This window comes from Poecilia reticulata, chromosome 19, assembly GCF_904066995.2.
Source record: "Poecilia reticulata chromosome 19, P_reticulata-male-v2, whole genome shotgun sequence".
Taxonomy (NCBI): domain Eukaryota; kingdom Metazoa; phylum Chordata; class Actinopteri; order Cyprinodontiformes; family Poeciliidae; genus Poecilia; species Poecilia reticulata.
Window position 1 is genome coordinate 10,347,994 of NC_088848.1, and position 9,627 is coordinate 10,357,620.

The 9,627-nt window shown below is 42.0% G+C and overlaps 1 protein-coding gene across 1 annotated transcript; it reads left to right on the plus strand.

The window, feature by feature from the left end:
• The first annotated feature begins 1,233 nt into the window (after positions 1–1,233).
• Positions 1,234–8,010, plus strand: LOC103481558 (potassium channel subfamily K member 1-like). Its single transcript, XM_008437101.3, has 3 exons — positions 1,234–1,825; positions 4,754–5,158; positions 6,929–8,010. The coding sequence occupies exons 1-3, from the start codon at positions 1,474–1,476 to the stop codon at positions 7,228–7,230; spliced, it is 1,059 nt and encodes a 352-aa protein (XP_008435323.2). The 5' UTR covers positions 1,234–1,473; the 3' UTR covers positions 7,231–8,010.
• The last annotated feature ends 1,617 nt before the right edge of the window (positions 8,011–9,627 follow it).

The following is a 9,627-nucleotide window of genomic DNA, read 5'->3' on the forward strand; positions in this document are numbered from 1 at the left end:
AGACCAATGCTCTAAATTTCTTGGTGTGTAAAACTCAACAATGGAAATCTAAGAATTTTTCTTTTGTTTAGCTTGTAGCCTATGGAATAAAAATAATTTATTCATGTATAGATCATTGGTTAGAGTTTATCTTACAGAATCAAGACAAAAATGTGCCAATATCCAAGAGCTACTGTGTCTCTTTCTCAGAAGCACTTTTAAATCAAATATTTATGCACATCAATCTGATATGAAGACACAGTTTATTACATAGAAACATGAGTTTGATCAGAGAATGAAATTTAAGTTATTTGAAACTGAAATAAAATTTCAAAACTACTTTTTTACATTCAACTTTTTTTCAGCTGTGGTTTTTTTTTTCCACTCTCAAGCTTCTGGCCTTTTTTCATATGATAGGTCTCATATGGCAGGGAATGTAAAATCCGGACAGCTCAATGTATCAACAAGACAAAGTATTCTCAGCTCATACGATACATCCTTGAATGTAAAAACTAAAAAGTAATTTTTTACTTTTTCAGTTTTAATGTTGTTTTTCAATTTTAAATCTTTTCTTTCCAGCTCAAAATTTTATTTTTTAGTTTCAAATAATTTTTTCCAGTTTCAAAATATTTTTTTAGGATACATTTTATGGCTCCAATTTGGTTCTGTAGTCATGCACAGTCAATTTTTTTGCTAGGCCCTTTTGGCACACCACATTTTCCCACTTTTATTTGCTATAAACAATCCCTTAATTTTCTCAGCTATGCACCACTTTATGTCAATGAAACATTAAACTTTGTTATTATGACGTGCCATAATGTAAAAATGGCCAAACATAGATTCCTCAGGTATCTCACAACAAAGAGGGATAGCGGAGGAAAACACTCCATTAGTTAAACTTAAAAATAAACATCAGTTTGTCAAGTCAATGCAGTGCAAATAACTCAGCAAGATGATACAATGAGCAGCATCAAAAGCTTCGGACAAGTCTGAAAACACCAAACGTCCTGGGTAAACTGTAAAAAAAACAAACAAACATAAAAACCCGACTAGCTTTTTTCACCCATATTGGGCTTGTGAAAAACTTTAAGTATTTTGATAAACTCGATGAAATGCTGTTATTTTGTTGTTATTCCTAACATAACTAAAATGGAGGACCTCCAGGACTAGTAAATCTAGAGAAAACTGACCTGAGGAAACAAATCCTTTGTTGCGTCTGACTTGAAACACAAAACCCGTTTAACCGGTTTGAAGAGCGCGTGCGCTCGCATACACACAAACAGCAGCACTCCACCTGGTAAGGTGAGTGAATGACGTCACGCCACCTGCTTCCAATAAGAGATGAAGAATGAGGAAGAGTCCGGACACTGGGTAGAGAAGAACATAAGTTGCAGAGCTGGAAAAAACAACAACAACAACCTCTTCGTGTAGTTAGTTGGATTAAATAAGACGGATTCAGTGTAAGTTGTTGAAGAATTGGAGCTTTACTGTGTGATGGTAATCGGACGCATTCGAGACTGGTGCGCTCACTTCGCGGAGCGGCACCAGTCTGAGATCAACTTTGCGCTGCTGATCGTTTGTTACATCCTCTACCTCGTCATCGGTGCCGGGATCTTCTCCGCCATCGAGCTGCCCTATGAGCGCGAGCTTCGGCAGGAGCTGAAAGCGGCCAGGCAGGAATTCCTGAGCAACAACACCTGCGTGTCCGACGCGCAACTGGAGGAGCTGCTGGCTCGAGCGCTGGAGGCCAGTAATTATGGGGTGTCCGTCCTGGGTAACGACACCGTACGGAACTGGGACTTTGTGTCCTCTCTGTTCTTCACCAGCACCGTGCTGACCACAACAGGTGAGCTAAAATGGGACTTTTTTGTGGTTCCCTTTAAAACGGAGGGATTCTGTAACTATGTTGACCCCCACATAGCTTAATATTTGAGGCCCGAGAAGCCTTAACAGGTGGAACCGGAAGTTTACACACACAGAAAAAAAAGACGTATTTTATATGTCTGAAGTTAAATCAGACAAAACTCCTCTTGTTTTAGGTCAGTTAGAATTGAGAAAATTATTTGGTAAATGCCACAACAATGAGAGACAATCTATTAAAGATTTATGAATGTCTTCAAAGTCAGAAGTTTACTTATTTCTCCTCAGTATTTGGTAGCATTACTGTTGAACTGTGTAACAATTGGGTCTAAAGTTTTGGGTTTCCTTCCACAAGCTTTTCAGAATAGTTTGCTGGAGTTTTGGCCCATTCCTCCAGACAGAACTGGTGGAACTGAGTCAGGTTTGTAAGCCGCCTCGCTAACACGCCTTTTCAGATCGGACCACACATTCTCTGTCGGATTAAAATCATGGCTTTGTGATTGCCACACTAAAACATTTACTTTGTTTGGCTTAAACGACTTTGTAACCACAATGGCTCAATGCTTACAGTAATTGTCCATCTGGAAGATCCATTTAAAGCTGATGTCTTTAGTTGTTGCTTCGATATTTCCACACAATTGCTGGATAATCTTACACCATACATAATTTTCTTTCCTCATCTATTTTATAAGGCTTATAAGTTCCTCCAACTGCAAAGAGGCTCCACAACCTGATTCTGCCACCCCCATACTTTACAGATGGGATGATGTTCCCATGTTTACACACTTTTTCTCCAAATGAAACAATGGAGGTAACAACAATGGCCAGGCAGTTCCACTTTAGTTTCATCAGACCACAAGACAATAAGGAAGGTCTTGCAATTTAGCTTTTTTTATGTTTCTTTCAGTTCTTTCAGCCCATGTACATGAAGGACACACTTCACTGTGGATACATTTAGATGTAGACATTTCAAACCAAAACACATTCATCTCTGGAACACAGAACTTCTCTCCTTCCTGAACGGTATGATGGTAGGATATTCCCATCATGTTTGTGTGTAATTGTATTAACAGATGAACGCAGCATCTTCAAGTATCTGTAAATTGTTCCCAAGAATGAACCAGACTTGTGCAGCTCCACAGTTATCTTCCTAATAACTTGGCTGATGTCTTTTGACTGTACAGTTGTGTCAAACCAGAAAATGGTGTTCAAGGTGCGGCCTTAGAATATATCCACAGGTGTGCCTCCATGTCAGTTTTCAAAGCCATGACATGCTTGACATTCTTGACAGGGCTGATGTTGCTACCATGCTTTTTCTTCCACCCAACTTTCCATCAATATCCCTGAATGCAGCATTTTAGAACAGTTTGCATTTTTAACAGTTAACTTTTCTGGTTCACTCTTCTTGTGGTGGGTACCAATAAACATCTGATAGGCAGCTGTCAAGTCAGCTGTTTTCCTGATGATTTGTTGTCATAACATTTAAAAGAATAATTGTTTTATTGGCCCTATATGTGTTTTTTTAAATTGGGTACTAAATAGACTTTGCTAGTGTACGTTCGTTTTATGTTTTTGAATTTGATTACTTAAATCATTTTGTTTTTTGACTGCATTGCAGGTTACTGAAGTGTACCTACAACTTAACTGAGACCTAAAGAATATAAACCAACATTGCTTGGAAATATCCCCCATACTGTAGATGTGTTTTTGCATTGGGTTTCCTTATCAAACCCTTGAAGCAGACAACACATGATCATGTTTTATCTTTTAAAGGTGAGGAGATAAACTTCCCCCATCAGTGAATGTGAATAAGCACAAACACAGCTCAAGTGATAACAGGGACATTTTCTTTTTGACGAGGCTGTTGGGCCGATCTATGAAAACAGAGCTGATCCGAGTTCTGGATTTACCTGTTCGTCTAGGTTCCAACCCTCACCTTTGGGCATGACCTATTCAAGGTGCGGAGTGGCTAAAAGAATGGTTTATGGGAGTGATTCAAAGAGGCCTGCAACCAGGAACGTGTAAGAACCCTTGAAGATGCTGGAAGTTTCAAAAGGAAGGAACTATTTATGGAAAACCATTTTCAAATGCAACATGTCATATCACTGTAATCCACTGATATCAAACCGCCTACATTCTAACACAAGCTCAGCATATGATCTTAGAAAACGTAATGTTTTCATCCTATTCTCTCAGGCAGCATAAACAAAGAAAGCAAAGATCTTTTCCTTTTTATGTCTGTCCTTTGTGGTGGCGCAGGGGCAAAGCACAATTGAGGCCTTAGTCCTCATGCTGGTGGTTGCAGGTTCGATTCCCAGCCTGGTGACATTTGCCACATGTCTTCCCTCTCTCTCATAACCCTCTTTCCTGTCAAACTACTTTCAAATAAAGGCCAATAGAGCTAAAAAAAAAAGTCTGTCCTTTGTATTATTCTTATCACATGTGGCCTTGATGGTTTTCTTTTGGTTGTACCTCAGTGTTTCAGTCATTTGATCAAACATCTGTCTATGCTCCCTGTCATTGTTTTTGCTCCTGCAGACTCTCAGATGCCATAATTCACTGTCTTTCTGAATAATTTCCACCATCTCTGCTTAACTTCTTTGCTTCTCTGTAAACAAAGCTGCTAGGGAGGGTTTTACTATCGATACTTAGCTATAGTGTTAATACTGATCTAAAATATTTTTTCCACATACTTCTGTCATCCACTCCAAGCTGCCTTAAGCTGAGGAGATCAAGTGTCTGGTCTGTCATGTTCAAAGCTTTTTTCTTTTTTTTTTTTTGAAAAGTTGTCTTGCTTTTAACTGAGACTGTTTGTTTTGCCTTTTCATCTCATTGTTGTTTGTGGAAAGCTTCTCCTGTGATTACATGGCACTGCTGACAATCCTTTTTTTTTTTTTTTTTTTGGTCTTGTAAGGTTACGGCCACAGCGTTCCTCTGTCGGATGTGGGGAAGGCGTTCTGTATCTTCTACTCCCTCATCGGCATCCCCGTCACCCTCTTCTTCCTCTCCGCCATAGTGGAGAGGCTGGTGGAAATGATGTCCCGACGCCCATTGTCCTACTTTCACCGACGGTGGGCCATGTCAAGACCGAAGCTGGCCATAATTCACGCTACTTTGCTCAGCACCATCATTGCTCTGTTCTTCCTCTTTATCCCCGCCTGGATCTTTTTCTCCTTGGAAAAAGACTGGAACTTTCTGGAGTCTCTGTATTTCTGCTTCATCTCACTGACGACCATAGGCCTTGGGGATTATGTCCCGGGAGAAACTCACAGTAAAGAGGACAACCCACATCCACATCTATACAGGCTGGCTATAACAGGTGAGGAAATGTGCAACACTATTTGATGAATTTAAAAAAAGCATAAAACAAAAAAAACAAGGTGTCTTAATCTCTAAAAAATATTAAATGCAAGAGCATTGCTCTCTTTTTCCTCCACAGACATTTGAAAGTGGAAGTTGACACTTTATTTAATCCTATAAACTAAAATTTTTGCTAAGGTTAGCTGATTTTATTCATGTATTCAAATTTAAACATTGTAAATTGCTAATGCTCAACACAACAAACTGGATTTTACTTTTGTTTGCAAATAAAAAGGCCAGTTGCTGCTGTATTATAATTTAAGTGTCGAGAAGTCAGAAACAAAATAAAAACTATTCTGTTCCCTTTGGTGGAAATGACAGGTAAAAAAAAGCAACCTCTGTTAATTGCAATGATCCCTGCAGTAGAAATGACAGGTGGCGGGGGGAGAATGGCTCCAAGAAAATACGGCAGTCCGTACAATACCTAAAACGGTGGCAAAACGACAGCTACAGAAAAGTACCTTGGTTCTTGTAGTGGAAATAACAGAAGTAGAAGAAAAATCTTAAAAATCTACACTGGCCTCTGAATTGTAAAGCTAGAGTGAAACTATTCTAGCTTCTTCCACGATAGCAGTAGAACAATTTCCCCAGAAAACTACCATATTTCCTGTAGTGGAAATATAACAGAGATACACCTCTAGAATCAACAACATCTGTAGGGTGGACCCAGGGTACAGTCAGTGGCTATGTTTTTTTTGTTTTTTTAATTGTAGCTCACTGCCCATGATGGTGCGATAGCTATAGATAACCATATGGCTTGTGATACCACAAGCATTCAAGAAGTTACCTGGCATTTGCACCACAAACTTCTCTATTTTCTATTCTGATGTAATTCATGTTGCTAAATTAAGTGGTCAGCTCTAGGGACAGGCATATGGCAGGCATTATTTTTAATTTAACTTTGACAACATGTGATCATCTCTGGTTCAATGCCTAAGATATTTAACCTAATCTGAAGGTTAGATCTATTGAAATAAGCAGTTTGTTTCAAATAAATGCAGTTTTTGTGAAAACCCCAAAATAACAATTTTCATGTTTTAAATTTAAACTATAGATGAGGTTAAAGTTGGCTGATTTATTTTACATTGATTACACATCAATGCTATGATGATTCTTCATATATATTTATTACCAGTACTTGTACGGTGCTTTATCAAGTCCAGAGGACAAAAAAAGAGATCTCATATTTGTGAGATCTTTTCAGTTATTCACCTGTTTATGCACATATTGCATGGTGATAGTGGCTACCCTAAGGCAGTCTGGCAGAAGCAAGGCTCTATGCATCAGCACGGCTCTATGCATCAGCACCACCATGCCCTCTGAGCACCACCAGCAGGCATAGTGGGTGAAGTGTCTTGTCCAAGGACACAACGACAGAGGCGAAAGGAGGGTGGAACAAACTCCCCATAATTACAGAATGTGCTCCTATCACCATCGCTGCTATTGTCTTACTGTCTTTAACACTTCTTACTGCCAACATCTGGCATGTTTCTGTTTTTGCACCAGTTTCAATATATTTTACATCAAAAGTGAAAACATGGTAAAAAAATGCAGCAATTTCTTCAATTTTTCATTTTTTGCTTGCCTTTTTATGACTCCAGGTTTAAGAGTTCTAAAAAGTGAGAGCTATTGAGTGCTTCACTCTTTGTTTGCCAGATCATAGCTTGGTTTGGTTAGTCACACTGTTCTTAGCCTCACCCTCACTGTATTCTTCTGTTTGCTCTTTCAGTTTACTTGCTGCTGGGCTTGGTGTGCGTCCTGGTGGCGTTGGAGACCTGCTACGAGCTTCCCCAGCTCAAACTCCTCAGACGGAGGTTTTACAAGGAAAAGTTTCGGGAGTTGGACTCCGAAACCACCAACATCATCAGTCACGATCAACTCAGCGACCAGAAGCCTGACCCTGCAGATAATACGGCCACTCAGTTGCCAGTCATCTCTTCTGTCTCACAACAGGCCAATACTCTGCGCCAGAATGGAACGTCAACGCCGTACATTCCGGCTTCAGGAACCACTGTTAATGGAAAGCTGTGATAACAGCTGACAGCAATATCAGGGTGTGGTGGAAGTTAATGAACTTGTTGATGAACTTTTCCTTAGACTCCTGCTTTGTTAGTGCAGAAGCATGATGTATCTACAGGCAGCAGACACTTAGCGGAGACAAGATTGTTTAAAAAGACTGGTTGTTCCCTGCCAACACCAACACAGTCGTGTTGTGGAAGGAGGAACCGCCCATTGACTCTTGGCATGGTATTGTTTTCTCCTGTGTTGCCTTTTTTCAACTGCAGATACAGATCACAGAGGAAGGGCCTGGCTCCAAAAGGGAGGGAAACCTCACAAGTTTCCAACTCCAAAGTCTTCATGCTTTAACTCTAAAGCAGCAAGGCCAGGTTTAGAGGATTCCATGTCCACTCCTGGCTCATATTTGCATAGGGAATTTGCCTTCTTGGAAGCAGCAAAGTCAACAGAGTTGGAGGAATCTCTTACCGTCTGTTAACTCATTCAGGTGTTCCAGGAAGGAGATCAGTTGTTGGCAATGAATAAATATTTCAGTTCCTGGTTTCTTTTAGAGGAGGATCAGCCTTTGCATGTAGGAAAAGCTACACTGCAATGTACAAGATAAGCCACTAGAGGGAAGCATTTTCATGTTGCAGGGTCTTTCAAATGAAGATATGGATGCAGATGTTTTGCAGCCCGTGATTTCATGAAGGAAGTCTTAAATTGCTGCTTCTTTGAACTGAATGTCACAGTCGATGTTTTTGTGTCCTATGCCTGTAACCATTTGTATTTGAGTAAAGAGAGAATTTGCCCTGACATCCAGACAACAATTCACTGTTGTTGCTGTTGATTTTCTGGTTTGAGGGCTTTAATAAACGTACAACTACAAAATTGTTATTATAAAATCCACCTAATCTTCTGAGTATGGAATAGATCTTGAAACATAAACATAGTGCAAGGACATTGAGTTTTTATGCAGTGCCTTGCAAAAGTACAATAAATTAAATTTTTTTGATATAGATTAATAAAAGGAGCTCAGAACTACAGAATCCAAAGGGAACTGAGGCATGGTTTTAAAAATATTTCACAATTAAAATTCTGAGAAGTATTGTGTGCATGTGCGCCTCTTGTGGCTTTCTTCCTGCAACTGTTTGATAAAGGCCAGATATGTAGAATATCCATCCATCCATCCATCCATCCATCCATCCATTTTCTTCAGCTTATCCGGGGTCGGGTCGCGGGGGCAGCAGCTTAAGAAGGGAGGCCCAGACTTCCCTCTCCCCAGCCACTTCTTCCAGCTCCTCCGGGGGAATCCCAAGGTGTTCCCAGGCCAGCCGAGAGACATAGTCCCTCCAGCGTGTCCTGGGTCTTCCCTGAGGCCTCCTCCCGGTGGGACGTGCCCGGAACACCTCACCAGGGAGGCGTCCAGGAGGCATCCTGATTAGATGCCCGAGCCACCTCAACTGGCTCCTCTCAATGTGGAGGAGCAGCGGCTCTACTCTGAGTCCCTCCCGGATGACCGAGCTTCTCACCCTATCTCTAAGGGAGAGCCCAGCCGCCCTGCGGAGGAAACTCATTTCGGCCGCTTGTACCCGTGATCTCGTTCTTTCGGTCATGACCCAAAGCTCATGACCATAGATGAGGGTGGGAACGTAGATCGACCGGTAAATCGAGAGCTTCGCTTTTTGGCTCAGCTCTCTCTTCACCACAACGGACCGGTACAGCGCCCGCTTCACGGCAGACGCTGCCCCAATCCGCCTGTCGATCTCCCGCTCCCTTCTTTCCTCATTCGTGAACAAGATCCCCAGATACTTAAACTCTTCCACTTGAGGCAGGACGACCCCCCTGACCCGGAGAAGGCACTCTACCCTTTTCCGGCTCAAGACCATGGCCTCGGATTTGGAGGCACTGAGCCTCATCCCGGCCGCTTCACACTCGGCTGCGAACCGCTCCAGTGAGAGCTGCAGATCACGTTCCGATGAAGCCAACAGGACCACATCATCCGCAAAAAGCAGAGATGCGATCCTAAGGCCACCAAAACGGATCCCCTCAACACCTCGGCTGTGCCTAGAAATTCTGTCCATAAAAGTAATGAACAGAATCGGTGACAAAGGGCAGCCTTGGCGGAGTCCCACTCTCACCGGAAACGAGCCCGACTTGCTGCCGGCAATGCGGACCAGACTGTGACACCGGTCATACAGGGACCTGACAGCCCGTATCAAAGGGCCCGGTACCCCATACTCCCGGAGTACCCCCTACAGGGCCTCCCGAGGGACACGGTCGAATGCCTTCTCCAAGTCCACAAAACATATGTAGACTGGTTGGGCGAACTCCCATGCACCCTCCAGGACCCTGCTGAGGGTGTAGAGCTGAGGGTGTAGAGCTGGTCCAGTGTTCCACGACCAGGACCAGGATATGTAGAATATACTACTA